Source organism: Ovis aries, chromosome 14, assembly GCF_016772045.2.
Source record: "Ovis aries strain OAR_USU_Benz2616 breed Rambouillet chromosome 14, ARS-UI_Ramb_v3.0, whole genome shotgun sequence".
In the NCBI taxonomy this organism is placed as follows: domain Eukaryota; kingdom Metazoa; phylum Chordata; class Mammalia; order Artiodactyla; family Bovidae; genus Ovis; species Ovis aries.
In genome coordinates, this window is record NC_056067.1 from 64514613 (window position 1) to 64537646 (window position 23034).

Consider the following 23034-nt stretch of genomic DNA (forward strand, 5'->3'; position numbering starts at 1 on the left):
CTCATAAGCCCTGGTGGCTCAGAGGTTAGAGCGTCCACCTCCAATGCGGGAGACCCAGGTTCGATCCCTGGGTCAGGAAGATCCCCTGGAGAAGGAAATGGTAACCCACTCCAGTATTCTTGCCTGGAGAACCCCATGGACTGAGGAGCCTGGTGGGCTGCAGTTCACGGGGTCGCAAAGAGTCGGACACGACTGAGTGACTTGACTTTACCCAAGTGACTTTAAATGATCAAGTCTTGCAGAGTGTTAAGTAATTCTCTCACCAACAAGGTCACAGCACCTCCCACAGGCAGATACATGAAAAGGCCCAGTACTCAGTATTATGGAATTGAGTTTTAAACCAAAACCGGAAAAGTCTCACTATCTTGAATCACCCATTCCTGATCTAAAATCCTTAGCTTCGTTCTGTGCATCGTTTTGTCAGTTGCCAATGGTAACTTTTCTGTGTCCAAAACTAATGTTCTATAAAGAGCTAACATCACTCATCCCTTGGTATGGACCACTCGTCCTGCTAAATAACATCTTACATATTCACCGATCTGAAGGATCGCATCACCGATTTTTACGTGAGGCGTAAACGAATTCCGCGTTCAGTTCAACTGGCAACCTGAAGAGGAAACAGGACAAGAATGGGGCAGTACCCAAGCAAGAGGGAGACGGGGTTTGCAGCGCGGCCATCGGCGGCCTGCAGAGCGGCGTCTCAGGACGGCAGGGATGGCAGTGAGGGCGGGCTCCAGAGGAACGTGGGTAAGAGGTCCGCGGGGCTCGCCGCGGGAGCGGGGTGCGCGGGCGCCTCTCCCGGGTGCGTCCGCGCCTGCGCAAAGTGCGCGCCCTGCCGGAAGGCTCTGCGGCTCCGCCTGGGGCCGGGCGGCCGCTCCCCCGAGTGCACCCTCTTGTGCTGGTTGAGGTGGCCGATCTGGATGAAGGTCTTCCGGCACTCCTTGCACTCGTAGGGCTTCTTCCCGGAGTGGATCCTCTGGTGGACGCTCAGGGACTGCCGGTGGCTGAAGGCCTTGCCGCAGGCGCTGCACTCGTACGGCTTCTCGCCGGTGTGGCTCCGGCGGTGGCAGGTGAGGGACGACTTGGTCTTGAAGGCCTTCCCGCACTCGGCGCAGCCGTGGGGCCTCTGGCCCGTGTGCAGCCGCTGGTGCTGCGTGCAGGACGAGTTGTCGCCGAAGGCCTTCCCGCACTGCAGGCACTTGTAGGGCTTCTCCCCGGTGTGGACGCGCTGGTGCTGCACCAGGTGCGTGGTCTGGCTGAAGGCCTTCCCGCACTCCTTGCACGCGTGGGGCTTCTCCCCCGTGTGCGTCTTCTGATGCTGGGCCAGGTGGGCCTTCTGGGTGAAGGCCTTGCTGCACACCTTGCACGCGTAGGGCTTCTCCCCGGTGTGGATCCGCTGGTGGGTGGCCAGCTGCGAGCTGATGCTGAAGGCCTTGCCGCAGTCCGCGCACGCGAAGGGCTTCTCCCCGGTGTGGATCCGCAGGTGGCTGGCCAGGTGGATGTTCTGCCTGAAGGCCTTGCCGCACTCCTTGCACCGGAAGGGCTTCTCCCCCGAGTGCACGCGCTGGTGCTGCGTGAGGGAGGCGTGGTGGCTGAAGGCCTTGCGACACACCTCGCACGCGTAGGGCTTCTCCCCGGTATGGACGCGCTGGTGCACGGTCAGCGACGAGCCGTAGCGGAAGCACTTGCCGCACGCCTCGCACTTGTACGGCTTCTCCCCGGTGTGGATCCGCCGGTGCTGGTTCAGCCCGATGTGGTCGCTGAAGGCTTTCCCGCAGTCCAGGCAGTCGAAGGGCTTCTCCCCAGTGTGGTAGTACCTCCAGTGGCGGACGAGCGACGTGTTCTGGATGAAGGCCTTCCCGCAGTCCAGGCACTCGTAGGGCTTCTTGCCCGTGTGGCACCGCTGGTGGCGCGCGAAGGAAGAGCCGTCGCTGAAGGCCTTGCCGCACTCCTTACACTTGTACGGCTTCTCGCCCGTGTGGATCCTCTGGTGGACGGTGAGCGACGAGCTCTGCGTGAAGGTTTTCTTGCATTCCTGACATTTGAAGAGTTTTTTCCCTGTGTAGATTCCCGCATCTTTTATCAGCACTGAGTTTGGGGGCAAAGCTTTCTTAACCGACTCAGGGCGGTGGCCCCCCTCTTCCGAGATGTCCAGGTGGAGCCACCTACCTGGTTTGTTATACCGACACACTCTCTCTTCAGAGAAGGTGTTGTGGAGAGCGACTGCCTCCTGCCCGAGTCTTGTCTCCTGACCTGCCAGCTTCCTTGCAAACAAACGGTCAGCGTCCCACCTTTCTCTGAGCGAGGAACACTCTACGTTAATGTCTGAAATTCTGTCTGTTACCACTTCAGCAAAGGAACTCTGCTTTGAAAGTAACTCCTGAGTTTCCTGTACACACTGCTGGCCTGAAAGATAAAAGGAAGACACACAACAGAAAACACTTCCTTTACGGAACGCTGCGGAAAAGCAGAATCTGCGAAAACGGAAACTGTGGAGAAACTCACTGACGAGTTAAACCCGGATGAAATAACTAAACCCCACTACTCACAAACAATAGTGAATAGTGAACTCACTTGTGAATGAATCCCATATAAATTCACAAAACGGTGCACCTCTACACGCAGGAAAGTGAACTCACTGCTGAATGAAACTCTGATGAAATCAATAAACTGTGCACCTCTGACACTCGGGAAAGTGAACTCACTGCTGAAAGAAACCCTGAAGAAATCAATAAAGTGTGCACCTCTGACACTCCGGAGAGTGAACACACTGCTCAATGAAACCGAGATGAACAAAAGAAACTGTGCACCTCTGACATGTGGGAAAGTGAACACACGTCTGAAGGAAACTGTGCATCTCTGACAGTCGGTGAAGTGGACTCACTGCAGAAAGAACACCAGATGAAATCAATAAACTCTGCAACTCTGAAACGCGGGAAAGTGAACACACTGCTGAATGAAACCATGATCGAATCAATAAACGGTGACCTCTGACACTGGGAAACTGAACTCACTGCTCACTAAAACCGTGATGAAAACATAAACTGTGCAGCACACACACTCAGGATAGTGTACTCAGTGCTGACTCAAAAAACCAGATGAAATCAATAAAATGTGAACCTCTCACACTCGGGAAAGTGAACTTGCTGCTGAATAAAACCCTGATGAAATCAATAAACTGTGCACCTCTGACACTCGGGAAAGTGAACTCACTGCTGAACGAAACCAAAAATGAAATCAATAAAATGTGCACCTCTCACACTCCAGAAAGTAAACTCACTGCTGACTGAAACCCAGATGAAAACGATAAACTGTGCTCCTCTGACACTCGGGAATGGGAACTCATGCCGAATTGACCCCTGATTGAATCAATAAACTGTGCACCTCTGAGACTTGGGAAAGTCAACTCACTGCTGAACGAAACACTGAATGAAATCAGTAAACAGTGCATCTCTGATATTCGAGAAAGTGAACTCACTGCTGAAAGAAACCCTAAAGAAATCAATAAAGTGTGCACGTTTGACACTCAGGAAAGTGAACTCACTGCTCAATGAAACCCTGATGAAAACAATAAACTGTGCAGCACACACTCTCAGGAAAGTGTACTCAATGCTGAAACAAAAACCCTGATCAAATCAGTAAACTAGGTACCTCTGACACACGGGAAAGTGAACTCATTGCTGAACGAAACCGGGAATGAAATCAATAAACTGTGCATCACTGACACTCGGGAAAGTGAGCTCATTGGTGAATTAAACCCTGATGAAATCAATAAAATGTGCACCTCTGACACTCCGGAAAGTGTACTCACTGCTGAATGAAACCGAGATGAAATCAATAAACTGTGCAACTCGGACACATGGGAAAATGAACTCATCTCTAAATGAAACTCTGTATTTCCGACAATCGGAAAAGTGAACTCACCGGAAAAAAACACCCTGACGAAATCAATAAACAGTGCAACTCTGACACGTAGGAAAGGGAACTCAGCGGAGAATAAAACACTGATGAAATTAATAAACTGTGCAACTTGACACGAGGGAAAGTGAACTCACTGCTGAATGATACCCTGAAGAAATCAATAAACTGTGCACCTCTGACGCTCAGGAAAGGGAACTCACAACAGACAGAAAGCCTGATGAAATCAATCAATAAACTGTCCAACGCTGACACTCAGGAAAGTGAACTCACTGTTCAATGAAACCATGATGAAAACATAAACTATGGAGTATTACTCAGCCTTTAAAAAGAATTCATTTGAATCAGTTCTGATGAGATGGATGAAACTGGAGCCAATAATACAAAGTAAAGTAAGCCAGAAGGAAAAACACCAATACAGTATACTAACACATATATATGGAATTTAGGAAGATGGCAATGACGACCCTGTATGCAAGACAGCAAAAAAGACACAGATGTGTATAACGGACTTTTGGACTCAGAGGGAGAGGGAAAGGGTGGGATGATTTGGGAGAATGGGAATTCTAACATGTATACTATCATGTAAGAATTGAATCGCCAGTCCATGTCTGACGTAGGGTGCACCATGCTTGGAGCTGGTGCATGGGGATGACCCAGAGAGATGTTGTGGGGAGGGAGGTGGGAGGGGGGGTCATGTTTGGGAACACATGTAAGAATTAAAGATTTTAAAATTAAAATAATAATAATATAATAATAAGAAAACATAAACTGTGCAGCACACACACTCAGGAAAGTGTACTCAGAACTGATTCAAAAACTCAGATGAAATCAGTAAAATGGGAAAATCTGACACTCGGGAAAGGGAACTCACTGCTGAATGAAACCCGGATGAAAACGATAAACTGTGCGCCTCTACAACTCGGGATTATGAACTCACTGCCGAATACAAACCCGATGGAATCAAAAAAATGTGCACCTCTGACACTCAGGAAAGTGAACTCACTGCTGAATGAAACCATGATGAAAACAAAAACTGTGCACCACATACAAGCAAGAAAGTCTACTCAGCGATGAATCAAACCCGGATAAAATTAGTAAAAAGGGAACCTATCACACTCGGGAAAGTGAACTCAATGCTGAATAAAACCCTGATGAAAACAATAAACTGTGCAACACTGACAGGCGGGAAAGTGAACTCATTGTTGAAAGGAACCCTCAAGAAAACGATAAACTGTGCACCTCTGACGCTCGGGAAAGGGAACTCACCAGAGAAGGCAACCCTGAGGAAATCAATAAGCTGTGCACCTCTGACACTCCGGAAAGTGAACTCACTGCTGAATGCAATCGAGATGAAATCCATCAACGGTGCAACTCTGACACGCGGGAAAGTGAACTCACTGCTGAATGAAACCGTGATCGAAGCAATAAACGGTGCACCTCTGACACTCGGGAACGTGAACTCATTGCTGAATGATACCCTGATAAATTAATAAACTGTGCACCTCTGACACTCGGGAAACTGAACTCACTGCTGAACGAAACCCTGAATGAAATCAACAAGCTGTGCACCTCTGACACTCGAGAAAGTGAACTCACTGCTGAAGGAAACCCTAAAGAAATCAATAAAGTGTGCACGTCTGACACTCAGAAAAGTGAACTCACTGCTCAATGAAACCCTGATGAAAACAATAAACTGTGCAGCACACACACTCAGGAAAGTGTACTCAAAGCGGAAACAAAAACCCTGATCAAATCAGTACACGGGGTACCTCTGACACACGGGAAAGTGAACTCATTGCTGAACGAAACCGGGAATGAAATCAATCAACTGTGCAACTCTGACACCTGGGAAAGTGAACTCACCTCTGAATGAAACTGTGCACCTCTGACAATCGGGAAAGTGAACTCACCGGAGAAAGACACCCTGACGAAATCAATGAACAGTGCCACTCTGACACGCGGGAAACTGAACTCACCAGAGAGAGAAACCCTGATGACATCAATAAACTGTGCAATTCTGACATGCGGGAAGGGGAACTCACTGCTGAAAGAAAACCTGAAGACATCAATCAAGTGTGCACCTCTGACACGCAGGAAAGTAAACTCACTGCTCAATGAAACCATGATGAAACCATCAACTGAGCAGCACACACAATCAAGACAGTGTACTCAGTGCTGAATCACAAACCCGGATGAAATCAGGAAAATGGGAACTTCTCACACTCGGGAAAGGGAACTCACTGCTGAAAGAAACCCGGATGAAAACGATAAACTGTGCACCTCTGACACTCGGGAATGTGAACTCACTGCCGCATCGAACCCTGAGGGAATCAATAAACTGTGCACCTCTGACGCTCGGGAAAGGGAACTCACCGGAGACTGCAACCCTGAAGAAATCAATAAGCTGTGCACCTCTGACACTCCGGAAAGTGAACTCACTGCTGAATGAAACAGAGATGACATCAATAAACTGGGTAACTCTGACACGCGGGAAAGTGAACTCCCTGCTGAAGGAAACCGTGAGGAAACAATCAACTGTACACCTCTCACACTCGGGATAGTGAACTCACTGCTGAACGAAACCCTGAATGAAATCAATAAACTGTGCAACGCTGACCCTTGGGAAAGTGAACTCACTGCTGCATGAAACCCTGATGGAATCAATATACTGTGCACCTCGGAAAATCGGGTAAGTGAACTCACCGGAAAAAGAAACCGTGAGGAAAGAATAAACTGTGCACCTCTCACAGTCCGGACAGTGAACTCGCCGCAGAATGAAACTCTGATGAAACAATGAACTGTGCACCTCTCACGCTCGGGAAAGTGAACTCACAGCTGAATGAAACCGTGATGAAAACATAAACTGTGCACCTCTCACGCTCGGGAAAGTGAGCTCACTGATGAATGGAACCCTGAGGAAATCAAGAAACCGTGCACCTCTGCCATCAGGAAAGTGAACTCACGGCTCAATGAAGCCCAGATGAAAACACCACACTGTGCACCTCTGACACTCGGGAAAGTTAAGTCACCGGAGACAGAAACCCTGATGAAATCAATAAAGTGTGCACCTCTGACACGAGAGAAAGTGAACTCACTGCTAAATGAAACTGTAACGGAACCAGTAAACTGTGCACCTCTGACACTCGGGAGAGTGAACTCACTGCTGAACGAAACCGCGAGGGAAATCAATAAAGTGTGCACCTCTGACACTCGAGAACGTGAACTCACTGCTGAAAGAAACCCGGATGAAAACGATAAACTGTGCACCTCTGACACTCGGGAATGTGAACTCACTGCCGAATGAAACCGAGATGAAATCAATCAACTGTGCAAGTCTGACACTTGGGAAAGGGAACTCACCTCTGAATGAAACTGTGCACCTCTGACAATCGGGAAAGTGAACTCACCGGAGAAAGACACCCTGATGAAATCAACAAACTGTGCAACTCTGACACGCGGGAAAGCGAACTCATTGTTGAACGAAACCCTGATGAAAACGATAAACTGCGCACCTCTGACACTCGGGCATGTGAACTCACTGCCGAACCGAACCCTGATGGAATCAATAAACTGTGCACCTCTGACGCTCGGGAAAGGGAACTCACCGGAGAAGGCAACCCTGAGGAAATCAATAAGCTGTGCACCTCTGACACTCCGGAAAGTGAACTCACTGCTGAATGAAACCGTGATCGAAGCAATAAACGGTGCACCTCTGACACTCGGGAACGTGAACTCATTGCTGAATGATACCCTGATAAATTAATAAACTGTGCACCTCTGAACCTCGGGAAACTGAACTCACTGCTGAACGAAACCCTGAATGAAATCAATAAGCTGTGCACCTCTGACACTCGAGAAAGTGAACTCACTGCTGAAGGAAACCCTAAAGAAATCAATAAAGTGTGCACGTCTGACACTCAGAAAAGTGAACTCACTGCTCAATGAAACCCTGATGAAAACAATAAACTGTGCAGCACACACACTCAGGAAAGTGTACTCAAAGCGGAAACAAAAACCCTGATCAAGTGAGTACACGGGGTACCTCTGACACACGGGAAAGTGAACTCATTGCTGAACGAAACCGGGAATGAAATCAATCAACGGTGCAACTCTGACACCTGGGAAAGTGAACTCACCTCTGAATGAAACTGTGCACCTCTGACAATCGGGAAAGTGAACTCACCGGAGAAAGACACCCTGACGAAATCAATGAACAGTGCCACTCTGACACGCGGGAAACTGAACTCACCAGAGAGAGAAACCCTGATGACATCAATAAACTGTGCAATTCTGACACGCGGGAAAGGGAACTCACTGCTGAAAGAAAACCTGAAGACATCAATCAAGTGTGCACCTCTGACACTCAGGAAAGTGAACTCACTGCTCAATGAAACCATGATGAAACCATCAACTGAGCAGCACACACAATCAAGACAGTGTACTCAGCGCTGAATCACAAACCCGGATGAAATCAGGAAAATGGGAACCTCTCACACTCGGGAAAGGGAACTCACTGCTGAAAGAAACCCGGATGAAAACGATAAACTGTGCACCTCTGACACTCGGGAATGTGAACTCACTGCCGCATCGAACCCTGAGGGGATCAATAAACTGTGCACCTCTGACGCTCGGGAAAGGGAACTCACCGGAGACTGCAACCCTGAAGAAATCAATAAGCTGTGCACCTCTGACACTCCGGAAAGTGAACTCACTGCTGAATGAAACAGAGATGACATCAATAAACTGGGTAACTCTGACACGCGGGAAAGTGAACTCCTGCTGAAGGAAACCGTGAGGAAACAATCAACTGTACACCTCTCACACTCGGGATAGTGAACTCACTGCTGAACGAAACCCTGAATGAAATCAATAAACTGTGCAACGCTGACCCTTGGGAAAGTGAACTCACTGCTGCATGAAACCCTGATGGAATCAATATACTGTGCACCTCGGAAAATCGGGTAAGTGAACTCACCGGAAAAAGAAACCGTGAGGAAAGAATAAACTGTGCACCTCTCACAGTCCGGACAGTGAACTCGCCGCAGAATGAAACTCTGATGAAACAATGAACTGTGCACCTCTCACGCTCGGGAAAGTGAACTCACAGCTGAATGAAACCGTGATGAAAACATAAACTGTGCACCTCTCACGCTCGGGAAAGTGAGCTCACTGATGAATGGAACCCTGAGGAAATCAAGAAACCGTGCACCTCTGCCATCAGGAAAGTGAACTCACGGCTCAATGAAGCCCAGATGAAAACACCACACTGTGCACCTCTGACACTCGGGAAAGTTAAGTCACCGGAGACAGAAACCCTGATGAAATCAATAAAGTGTGCACCTCTGACACGAGAGAAAGTGAACTCACTGCTAAATGAAACTGTAACGGAACCAGTAAACTGTGCACCTCTGACACTCGGGAGAGTGAACTCACTGCTGAACGAAACCGCGAGGGAAATCAATAAAGTGTGCACCTCTGACACTCGAGAACGTGAACTCACTGCTGAAAGAAACCCGGATGAAAACGATAAACTGTGCACCTCTGACACTCGGGAATGTGAACTCACTGCCGAATGAAACCGAGATGAAATCAATCAACTGTGCAAGTCTGACACTTGGGAAAGGGAACTCACCTCTGAATGAAACTGTGCACCTCTGACAATCGGGAAAGTGAACTCACCGGAGAAAGACACCCTGATGAAATCAACAAACTGTGCAACTCTGACACGCGGGAAAGCGAACTCATTGTTGAACGAAACCCTGATGAAAACGATAAACTGCGCACCTCTGACACTCGGGCATGTGAACTCACTGCCGAACCGAACCCTGATGGAATCAATAAACTGTGCACCTCTGACGCTCGGGAAAGGGAACTCACCGGAGAAGGCAACCCTGAGGAAATCAATAAGCTGTGCACCTCTGACACTCCGGAAAGTGAACTCACTGCTGAATGAAACCGTGATCGAAGCAATAAACGGTGCACCTCTGACACTCGGGAAACTGAACTCACTGCTGAACGAAACCCTGAATGAAATCAATAAGCTGTGCACCTCTGACACTCGAGAAAGTGAACTCACTGCTGAAAGAAACCCTAAAGAAATCAATAAAGTGTGCACGTCTGACACTCAGAAAAGTGAACTCACTGCTCAATGAAACCCTGATGAAAACAATAAACTGTGCAGCACACACACTCAGGAAAGTGTACTCAAAGCGGAAACAAAAACCCTGATCAAGTGAGTACACGGGGTACCTCTGACACACGGGAAAGTGAACTCATTGCTGAACGAAACCGGGAATGAAATCAATCAACTGTGCAACTCTGACACCTGGGAAAGTGAACTCACCTCTGAATGAAACTGTGCACCTCTGACAATCGGGAAAGTGAACTCACCGGAGAAAGACACCCTGACGAAATCAATGAACAGTGCCACTCTGACACGCGGGAAACTGAACTCACCAGAGAGAGAAACCCTGATGACATCAATAAACTGTGCAATTCTGACACGCGGGAAAGGGAACTCACTGCTGAAAGAAAACCTGAAGACATCAATCAAGTGTGCACCTCTGACACTCAGGAAAGTGAAGTCACTGCTCAATGAACCCAGGATGAAACCATCAACTGAGCAGCACACACAATCAAGACAGTGTACTCAGCGCTGAATCACAAAACCCGGATGAAATCAGGAAAATGGGAACCTCTCACACTCGGGAAAGGGAACTCATTGCTGAAAGAAACCCGGATGAAAACGATAAACTGTGCACCTCTGACACTCGGGAATGTGAACTCACTGCCGCATCGAACCCTGAGGGAATCAATAAACTGTGCACCTCTGACGCTCGGGAAAGGGAACTCACCGGAGACTGCAACCCTGAAGAAATCAATAAGCTGTGCACCTCTGACACTCCGGAAAGTGAACTCACTGCTGAATGAAACAGAGATGACATCAATAAACTGGGTAACTCTGACACGCGGGAAAGTGAACTCACTGCTGAAGGAAACCGTGAGGAAACAATCAACTGTACACCTCTCACACTCGGGATAGTGAACTCACTGCTGAACGAAACCCTGAAGGAAATCAATAAACTGTGCAACGCTGACCCTTGGGAAAGTGAACTCACTGCTGCATGAAACCCTGATGGAATCAATATACTGTGCACCTCGGAAAATCGGGTAAGTGAACTCACCGGAAAAAGAAACCGTGAGGAAAGAATAAACTGTGCACCTCTCACAGTCCGGACAGTGAACTCGCCGCAGAATGAAACTCTGATGAAACAATGAACTGTGCACCTCTCACGCTCGGGAAAGTGAACTCACAGCTGAATGAAACCGTGATGAAAACATAAACTGTGCACCTCTCACGCTCGGGAAAGTGAGCTCACTGATGAATGGAACCCTGAGGAAATCAAGAAACCGTGCACCTCTGCCATCAGGAAAGTGAACTCACGGCTCAATGAAGCCCAGATGAAAACACCACACTGTGCACCTCTGACACTCGGGAAAGTTAAGTCACCGGAGACAGAAACCCTGATGAAATCAATAAAGTGTGCACCTCTGACACGAGAGAAAGTGAACTCACTGCTAAATGAAACTGTAACGGAACCAGTAAACTGTGCACCTCTGACACTCGGGAGAGTGAACTCACTGCTGAACGAAACCGCGAGGAAATCAATAAAGTGTGCACCTCTGACACTCGAGAACGTGAACTCACTGCTGAAAGAAACCCGGATGAAAACGATAAACTGTGCACCTCTGACACTCGGGAATGTGAACTCACTGCCGAATGAAACCGAGATGAAATCAATCAACTGTGCAAGTCTGACACTTGGGAAAGGGAACTCACCTCTGAATGAAACTGTGCACCTCTGACAATCGGGAAAGTGAACTCACCGGAGAAAGACACCCTGATGAAATCAACAAACTGTGCAACTCTGACACGCGGGAAAGCGAACTCATTGTTGAACGAAACCCTGATGAAAACGATAAACTGCGCACCTCTGACACTCGGGCATGTGAACTCACTGCCGAACCGAACCCTGATGGAATCAATAAACTGTGCACCTCTGACGCTCGGGAAAGGGAACTCACCGGAGAAGGCAACCCTGAGGAAATCAATAAGCTGTGCACCTCTGACACTCCGGAAAGTGAACTCACTGCTGAATGAAACCGTGATCGAAGCAATAAACGGTGCACCTCTGACACTCGGGAACGTGAACTCATTGCTGAATGATACCCTGATAAATTAATAAACTGTGCACCTCTGAACCTCGGGAAACTGAACTCACTGCTGAACGAAACCCTGAATGAAATCAATAAGCTGTGCACCTCTGACACTCGAGAAAGTGAACTCACTGCTGAAGGAAACCCTAAAGAAATCAATAAAGTGTGCACGTCTGACACTCAGAAAAGTGAACTCACTGCTCAATGAAACCCTGATGAAAACAATAAACTGTGCAGCACACACACTCAGGAAAGTGTACTCAAAGCGGAAACAAAAACCCTGATCAAGTGAGTACACGGGTACCTCTGACACACGGGAAAGTGAACTCATTGCTGAACGAAACCGGGAATGAAATCAATCAACTGTGCAACTCTGACACCTGGGAAAGTGAACTCACCTCTGAATGAAACTGTGCACCTCTGACAATCGGGAAAGTGAACTCACTGGAGAAAGACACCCTGACGAAATCAATGAACAGTGCCACTCTGACACGCGGGAAACTGAACTCACCAGAGAGAGAAACCCTGATGACATCAATAAACTGTGCAATTCTGACACGCGGGAAAGGGAACTCACTGCTGAAAGAAAACCTGAAGACATCAATCAAGTGTGCACCTCTGACACTCAGGAAAGTGAACTCACTGCTCAATGAAACCATGATGAAACCATCAACTGAGCAGCACACACAATCAAGACAGTGTACTCAGCGCTGAATCACAAACCCGGATGAAATCAGGAAAATGGGAACCTCTCACACTCGGGAAAGGGAACTCACTGCTGAAAGAAACCCGGATGAAAACGATAAACTGTGCACCTCTGACACTCGGGAATGTGAACTCACTGCCGCATCGAACCCTGAGGGAATCAATAAATTGTGCACCTCTGACGCTCGGGAAAGGGAACTCACCGGAGACTGCAACCCTGAAGAAATCAATAAGCTGTGCACCTCTGACACTCCGGAAAGTGAACTCACTGCTGAATGAAACAGAGATGACATCAATAAACTGGGTAACTCTGACACGCGGGAAAGTGAACTCACTGCTGAAGGAAACCGTGAGGAAACAATCAACTGTACACCTCTCACACTCGGGATAGTGAACTCACTGCTGAACGAAACCCTGAAGGAAATCAATAAACTGTGCAACGCTGACCCTTGGGAAGGTGAACTCACTGCTGCATGAAACCCTGATGGAATCAATATACTGTGCACCTCGGAAAATCGGGTAAGTGAACTCACCGGAAAAAGAAACCGTGAGGAAAGAATAAACTGTGCACCTCTCACAGTCCGGACAGTGAACTCGCCGCAGAATGAAACTCTGATGAAACAATGAACTGTGCACCTCTCACGCTCGGGAAAGTGAACTCACAGCTGAATGAAACCGTGATGAAAACATAAACTGTGCACCTCTCACGCTCGGGAAAGTGAGCTCACTGATGAATGGAACCCTGAGGAAATCAAGAAACCGTGCACCTCTGCCATCAGGAAAGTGAACTCACGGCTCAATGAAGCCCAGATGAAAACACCACACTGTGCACCTCTGACACTCGGGAAAGTTAAGTCACCGGAGACAGAAACCCTGATGAAATCAATAAAGTGTGCACCTCTGACACGAGAGAAAGTGAACTCACTGCTAAATGAAACTGTAACGGAACCAGTAAACTGTGCACCTCTGACACTCGGGAGAGTGAACTCACTGCTGAACGAAACCGCGAGGAAATCAATAAAGTGTGCACCTCTGACACTCGAGAACGTGAACTCACTGCTGAAAGAAACCCGGATGAAAACGATAAACTGTGCACCTCTGACACTCGGGAATGTGAACTCACTGCCGAATGAAACCGAGATGAAATCAATCAACTGTGCAAGTCTGACACTTGGGAAAGGGAACTCACCTCTGAATGAAACTGTGCACCTCTGACAATCGGGAAAGTGAACTCACCGGAGAAAGACACCCTGATGAAATCAACAAACTGTGCAACTCTGACACGCGGGAAAGCGAACTCATTGTTGAACGAAACCCTGATGAAAACGATAAACTGCGCACCTCTGACACTCGGGCATGTGAACTCACTGCCGAACCGAACCCTGATGGAATCAATAAACTGTGCACCTCTGACGCTCGGGAAAGGGAACTCACCGGAGAAGGCAACCCTGAGGAAATCAATAAGCTGTGCACCTCTGACACTCCGGAAAGTGAACTCACTGCTGAATGAAACCGTGATCGAAGCAATAAACGGTGCACCTCTGACACTCGGGAACGTGAACTCATTGCTGAATGATACCCTGATAAATTAATAAACTGTGCACCTCTGAACCTCGGGAAACTGAACTCACTGCTGAACGAAACCCTGAATGAAATCAATAAGCTGTGCACCTCTGACACTCGAGAAAGTGAACTCACTGCTGAAGGAAACCCTAAAGAAATCAATAAAGTGTGCACGTCTGACACTCAGAAAAGTGAACTCACTGCTCAATGAAACCCTGATGAAAACAATAAACTGTGCAGCACACACACTCAGGAAAGTGTACTCAAAGCGGAAACAAAAACCCTGATCAAGTGAGTACACGGGGTACCTCTGACACACGGAAAGTGAACTCATTGCTGAACGAAACCGGGAATGAAATCAATCAACTGTGCAACTCTGACACCTGGGAAAGTGAACTCACCTCTGAATGAAACTGTGCACCTCTGACAATCGGGAAAGTGAACTCACCGGAGAAAGACACCCTGACGAAATCAATGAACAGTGCCACTCTGACACGCGGGAAACTGAACTCACCAGAGAGAAACCCTGATGACATCAATAAACTGTGCAATTCTGACACGCGGGAAAGGGAACTCACTGCTGAAAGAAAACCTGAAGACATCAATCAAGTGTGCACCTCTGACACTCAGGAAAGTGAACTCACTGCTCAATGAACCCAGGATGAAACCATCAACTGAGCAGCACACACAATCAAGACAGTGTACTCAGCGCTGAATCACAAACCCGGATGAAATCAGGAAAATGGGAACCTCTCACACTCGGGAAAGGGAACTCACTGCTGAAAGAAACCCGGATGAAAACGATAAACTGTGCACCTCTGACACTCGGAATGTGAACTCACTGCCGCATCGAACCCTGAGGGAATCAATAAACTGTGCACCTCTGACGCTCGGGAAAGGGAACTCACCGGAGACTGCAACCCTGAAGAAATCAATAAGCTGTGCACCTCTGACACTCCGGAAAGTGAACTCACTGCTGAATGAAACAGAGATGACATCAATAAACTGGGTAACTCTGACACGCGGGAAAGTGAACTCACTGCTGAAGGAAACCGTGAGGAAACAATCAACTGTACACCTCTCACACTCGGGATAGTGAACTCACTGCTGAACGAAACCCTGAATGAAATCAATAAACTGTGCAACGCTGACCCTTGGGAAGGTGAACTCACTGCTGCATGAAACCCTGATGGAATCAATATACTGTGCACCTCGGAAAATCGGGTAAGTGAACTCACCGGAAAAAGAAACCGTGAGGAAAGAATAAACTGTGCACCTCTCACAGTCCGGACAGTGAACTCGCCGCAGAATGAAACTCTGATGAAACAATGAACTGTGCACCTCTCACGCTCGGGAAAGTGAACTCACAGCTGAATGAAACCGTGATGAAAACATAAACTGTGCACCTCTCACGCTCGGGAAAGTGAGCTCACTGATGAATGGAACCCTGAGGAAATCAAGAAACCGTGCACCTCTGCCATCAGGAAAGTGAACTCACGGCTCAATGAAGCCCAGATGAAAACACCACACTGTGCACCTCTGACACTCGGGAAAGTTAAGTCACCGGAGACAGAAACCCTGATGAAATCAATAAAGTGTGCACCTCTGACACGAGAGAAAGTGAACTCACTGCTAAATGAAACTGTAACGGAACCAGTAAACTGTGCACCTCTGACACTCGGGAGAGTGAACTCACTGCTGAACGAAACCGCGAGGGAAATCAATAAAGTGTGCACCTCTGACACTCGAGAACGTGAACTCACTGCTGAAAGAAACCCGGATGAAAACGATAAACTGTGCACCTGTGACACTCGGGAATGTGAACTCACTGCCGAATGAAACCGAGATGAAATCAATCAACTGTGCAAGTCTGACATTGGGAAAGGGAACTCACCTCTGAATGAAACTGTGCACCTCTGACAATCGGGAAAGTGAACTCACCGGAGAAAGACACCCTGATGAAATCAACAAACTGTGCAACTCTGACACGCGGGAAAGCGAACTCATTGTTGAACGAAACCCTGATGAAAACGATAAACTGCGCACCTCTGACACTCGGGCATGTGAACTCACTGCCGAACCGAAAACCCTGATGGAATCAATAAACTGTGCACCTCTGACGCTCGGGAAAGGGAACTCACCGGAGAAGGCAACCCTGAGGAAATCAATAAGCTGTGCACCTCTGACACTCCGGAAAGTGAACTCACTGCTGAATGAAACCGTGATCGAAGCAATAAACGGTGCACCTCTGACACTCGGGAACGTGAACTCATTGCTGAATGATACCCTGATAAATTAATAAACTGTGCACCTCTGAACCTCGGGAAACTGAACTCACTGCTGAACGAAACCCTGAATGAAATCAATAAGCTGTGCACCTCTGACACTCGAGAAAGTGAACTCACTGCTGAAGGAAACCCTAAAGAAATCAATAAAGTGTGCACGTCTGACACTCAGAAAAGTGAACTCACTGCTCAATGAAACCCTGATGAAAACAATAAACTGTGCAGCACACACACTCAGGAAAGTGTACTCAAAGCGGAAACAAAACCCTGATCAAGTGAGTACACGGGGTACCTCTGACACACGGGAAAGTGAACTCATTGCTGAACGAAACCGGGAATGAAATCAATCAACGGTGCAACTCTGACACCTGGGAAAGTGAACTCACCTCTGAATGAAACTGTGCACCTCTGACAATCGGGAAAGTGAACTCACCGGAGAAAGACACCCTGACGAAATCAATGAACAGTGCCACTCTGACACGCGGAAACTGAACTCACCAGAGAGAGAAACCCTGATGACATCAATAAACTGTGCAATTCTGACACGCGGAAAGGGAACTCACTGCTGAAAGAAAACCTGAAGACATCAATCAAGTGTGCACCTCTGACACTCAGGAAAGTGAACTCACTGCTCAATGAACCCAGGATGAAACCATCAACTGAGCAGCACACACAATCAAGACAGTGTACTCAGCGCTGAATCACAAACCCGGATGAAATCAGGAAAATGGGAACCTCTCACACTCGGGAAAGGGAACTCACTGCTGAAAGAAACCCGGATGAAAACGATAAACTGTGCACCTCTGACACTCGGGAATGTGAACTCACTGCCGCATCGAACCCTGAGGGAATCAATAAACTGTGCACCTCTGACGCTCGGGAAAGGGAACTCACCGGAGACTGCAACCCTGAAGAAATCAATAAGCTGTGCACCTCTGACACTCCGGAAAGTGAACTCACTGCTGAATGAAACAGAGATGACATCAATAAACTGGGTAACTCTGACACGCGGGAAAGTGAACTCACTGCTGAAGGAAACCGTGAGGAAACAATCAACTGTACACCTCTCACACTCGGGATAGTGAACTCACTGCTGAACGAAACCCTGAAGGAAATCAATAAACTGTGCAACGCTGACCCTTGGGAAAGTGAACTCACTGCTGCATGAAACCCTGATGGAATCAATATACTGTGCACCTCGGAAAATCGGGTAAGTGAACTCACCGGAAAGAAACCGTGAGGAAAGAATAAACTGTGCACCTCTCACAGTCCGGACAGTGAACTCGCAGAATGAAACTCTGATGAAACAATGAACTGTGCACCTCTCACGCTCGGGAAAGTGAACTCACAGCTGAATGAAACCGTGATGAAAACATAAACTGTGCACCTCTCACGCTCGGGAAAGTGAGCTCACTGATGAATGGAACCCTGAGGAAATCAAGAAACCGTGCACCTCTGCCATCAGGAAAGTGAACTCACGGCTCAATGAAGCCCAGATGAAAACACCACACTGTGCACCTCTGACACTCGGGAAAGTTAAGTCACCGGAGACAGAAACCCTGATGAAATCAATAAAGTGTGCACCTCTGACACGAGAGAAAGTGAACTCACTGCTAAATGAAACTGTAACGGAACCAGTAAACTGTGCACCTCTGACACTCGGGAGAGTGAACTCACTGCTGAACGAAACCGCGAGGGAAATCAATAAAGTGTGCACCTCTGACACTCGAGAACGTGAACTCACTGCTGAAAGAAACCCGGATGAAAACGATAAACTGTGCACCTCTGACACTCGGGAATGTGAACTCACTGCCGAATGAAACCGAGATGAAATCAATCAACTGTGCAAGTCTGACACTTGGGAAAGGGAACTCACCTCTGAATGAAACTGTGCACCTCTGACAATCGGGAAAGTGAACTCACCGGAGAAAGACACCCTGATGAAATCAACAAACTGTGCAACTCTGACACGCGGGAAAGCGAACTCATTGTTGAACGAAACCCTGATGAAAACGATAAACTGCGCACCTCTGACACTCGGGCATGTGAACTCACTGCCGAACCGAACCCTGATGGAATCAATAAACTGTGCACCTCTGACGCTCGGGAAAGGGAACTCACCGGAGAAGGCAACCCTGAGGAAATCAATAAGCTGTGCACCTCTGACACTCCGGAAAGTGAACTCACTGCTGAATGAAACCGTGATCGAAGCAATAAACGGTGCACCTCTGACACTCGGGAACGTGAACTCATTGCTGAATGATACCCTGATAAATTAATAAACTGTGCACCTCTGAACCTCGGAAACTGAACTCACTGCTGAACGAAACCCTGAATGAAATCAATAAGCTGTGCACCTCTGACACTCGAGAAAGTGAACTCACTGCTGAAGGAAACCCTAAAGAAATCAATAAAGTGTGCACGTCTGACACTCAGAAAAGTGAACTCACTGCTCAATGAAACCCTGATGAAAACAATAAACTGTGCAGCACACACACTCAGGAAAGTGTACTCAAAGCGGAAACAAAACCCTGATCAAGTGAGTACACGGGGTACCTCTGACACACGGGAAAGTGAACTCATTGCTGAACGAAACCGGGAATGAAATCAATCAACTGTGCAACTCTGACACCTGGGAAAGTGAACTCACCTCTGAATGAAACTGTGCACCTCTGACAATCGGGAAAGTGAACTCACCGGAGAAAGACACCTGACGAAATCAATGAACAGTGCCACTCTGACACGCGGAAACTGAACTCACCAGAGAGAAACCCTGATGACATCAATAAACTGTGCAATTCTGACACGCGGAAAGGGAACTCACTGCTGAAAGAAAACCTGAAGACATCAATCAAGTGTGCACCTCTGACACTCAGGAAAGTGAACTCACTGCTCAATGAACCCAGGATGAAACCATCAACTGAGCAGCACACACAATCAAGACAGTGTACTCAGCGCTGAATCACAAAACCCGGATGAAATCAGGAAAATGGGAACCTCTCACACTCGGAAAGGGAACTCACTGCTGAAAGAAACCCGGATGAAAACGATAAACTGTGCACCTCTGACACTCGGGAATGTGAACTCACTGCCGCATCGAACCCTGAGGGAATCAATAAACTGTGCACCTCTGACGCTCGGGAAAGGGAACTCACCGGAGACTGCAACCCTGAAGAAATCAATAAGCTGTGCACCTCTGACACTCCGGAAAGTGAACTCACTGCTGAATGAAACAGAGATGACATCAATAAACTGGGTAACTCTGACACGCGGAAAGTGAACTCACTGCTGAAGGAAACCGTGAGGAAACAATCAACTGTACACCTCTCACACTCGGGATAGTGAACTCACTGCTGAACGAAACCCTGAATGAAATCAATAAACTGTGCAACGCTGACCCTTGGGAAGGTGAACTCACTGCTGCATGAAACCCTGATGGAATCAATATACTGTGCACCTCGGAAAATCGGGTAAGTGAACTCACCGGAAAAAGAAACCGTGAGGAAAGAATAAACTGTGCACCTCTCACAGTCCGGACAGTGAACTCGCCGCAGAATGAAACTCTGATGAAACAATGAACTGTGCACCTCTCACGCTCGGGAAAGTGAACTCACAGCTGAATGAAACCGTGATGAAAACATAAACTGTGCACCTCTCACGCTCGGGAAAGTGAGCTCACTGATGAATGGAACCCTGAGGAAATCAAGAAACCGTGCACCTCTGCCATCAGGAAAGTGAACTCACGGCTCAATGAAGCCCAGATGAAAACACCACACTGTGCACCTCTGACACTCGGGAAAGTTAAGTCACCGGAGACAGAAACCCTGATGAAATCAATAAAGTGTGCACCTCTGACACGAGAGAAAGTGAACTCACTGCTAAATGAAACTGTAACGGAACCAGTAAACTGTGCACCTCTGACACTCGGGAGAGTGAACTCACTGCTGAACGAAACCGCGAGGGAAATCAATAAAGTGTGCACCTCTGACACTCGAGAACGTGAACTCACTGCTGAAAGAAACCCGGATGAAAACGATAAACTGTGCACCTCTGACACTCGGGAATGTGAACTCACTGCCGAATGAAACCGAGATGAAATCAATCAACTGTGCAAGTCTGACACTTGGGAAAGGGAACTCACCTCTGAATGAAACTGTGCACCTCTGACAATCGGGAAAGTGAACTCACCGGAGAAAGACACCCTGATGAAATCAACAAACTGTGCAACTCTGACACGCGGGAAAGCGAACTCATTGTTGAACGAAACCCTGATGAAAACGATAAACTGCGCACCTCTGACACTCGGGCATGTGAACTCACTGCCGAACCGAACCCTGATGGAATCAATAAACTGTGCACCTCTGACGCTCGGGAAAGGGAACTCACCGGAGAAGGCAACCCTGAGGAAATCAATAAGCTGTGCACCTCTGACACTCCGGAAAGTGAACTCACTGCTGAATGAAACCGTGATCGAAGCAATAAACGGTGCACCTCTGACACTCGGGAACGTGGAACTCATTGCTGAATGATACCCTGATAAATTAATAAACTGTGCACCTCTGAACCTCGGGAAACTGAACTCACTGCTGAACGAAACCCTGAATGAAATCAATAAGCTGTGCACCTCTGACACTCGAGAAAGTGAACTCACTGCTGAAGGAAACCCTAAAGAAATCAATAAAGTGTGCACGTCTGACACTCAGAAAAGTGAACTCACTGCTCAATGAAACCCTGATGAAAACAATAAACTGTGCAGCACACACACTCAGGAAAGTGTACTCAAAGCGGAAACAAAAACCCTGATCAAGTGAGTACACGGGTACCTCTGACACACGGGAAAGTGAACTCATTGCTGAACGAAACCGGGAATGAAATCAATCAACGGTGCAACTCTGACACCTGGGAAAGTGAACTCACCTCTGAATGAAACTGTGCACCTCTGACAATCGGGAAAGTGAACTCACCGGAGAAAGACACCCTGACGAAATCAATGAACAGTGCCACTCTGACACGCGGGAAACTGAACTCACCAGAGAGAGAAACCCTGATGACATCAATAAACTGTGCAATTCTGACACGCGGGAAAGGGAACTCACTGCTGAAAGAAAACCTGAAGACATCAATCAAGTGTGCACCTCTGACACTCAGGAAAGTGAACTCACTGCTCAATGAACCCAGGATGAAACCATCAACTGAGCAGCACACACAATCAAGACAGTGTACTCAGCGCTGAATCACAAACCCGGATGAAATCAGGAAAATGGGAACCTCTCACACTCGGGAAAGGGAACTCACTGCTGAAAGAAACCCGGATGAAAACGATAAACTGTGCACCTCTGACACTCGGGAATGTGAACTCACTGCCGCATCGAACCCTGAGGGAATCAATAAACTGTGCACCTCTGACGCTCGGAAAGGGAACTCACCGGAGACTGCAACCCTGAAGAAATCAATAAGCTGTGCACCTCTGACACTCCGGAAAGTGAACTCACTGCTGAATGAAACAGAGATGACATCAATAAACTGGGTAACTCTGACACGCGGGAAAGTGAACTCACTGCTGAAGGAAACCGTGAGGAAACAATCAACTGTACACCTCTCACACTCGGGATAGTGAACTCACTGCTGAACGAAACCCTGAAGGAAATCAATAAACTGTGCAACGCTGACCCTTGGGAAAGTGAACTCACTGCTGCATGAAACCCTGATGGAATCAATATACTGTGCACCTCGGAAAATCGGGTAAGTGAACTCACCGGAAAAAGAAACCGTGAGGAAAGAATAAACTGTGCACCTCTCACAGTCCGGACAGTGAACTCGCCGCAGAATGAAACTCTGATGAAACAATGAACTGTGCACCTCTCACGCTCGGGAAAGTGAACTCACAGCTGAATGAAACCGTGATGAAAACATAAACTGTGCACCTCTCACGCTCGGGAAAGTGAGCTCACTGATGAATGGAACCCTGAGGAAATCAAGAAACCGTGCACCTCTGCCATCAGGAAAGTGAACTCACGGCTCAATGAAGCCCAGATGAAAACACCACACTGTGCACCTCTGACACTCGGGAAAGTTAAGTCACCGGAGACAGAAACCCTGATGAAATCAATAAAGTGTGCACCTCTGACACGAGAGAAAGTGAACTCACTGCTAAATGAAACTGTAACGGAACCAGTAAACTGTGCACCTCTGACACTCGGGAGAGTGAACTCACTGCTGAACGAAACCGAGGGAAATCAATAAAGTGTGCACCTCTGACACTCGAGAACGTGAACTCACTGCTGAAAGAAACCCGGATGAAAACGATAAACTGTGCACCTGTGACACTCGGGAATGTGAACTC

General features: G+C 47.8%; 1 protein-coding gene across 1 annotated transcript in view; it reads right to left on the reverse strand.

The window, feature by feature from the left end:
- The window catches only part of LOC105602020 (zinc finger protein 28 homolog), a 102653-nt gene that overhangs the window by 15779 nt on the left and 63840 nt on the right, over positions 1-23034 (reverse strand). Inside the window, 1 exon segment of the mRNA XM_042231296.2 lies at positions 996-2406. Within this exon segment, the coding sequence (XP_042087230.1) occupies positions 996-2406 (1411 nt within the window).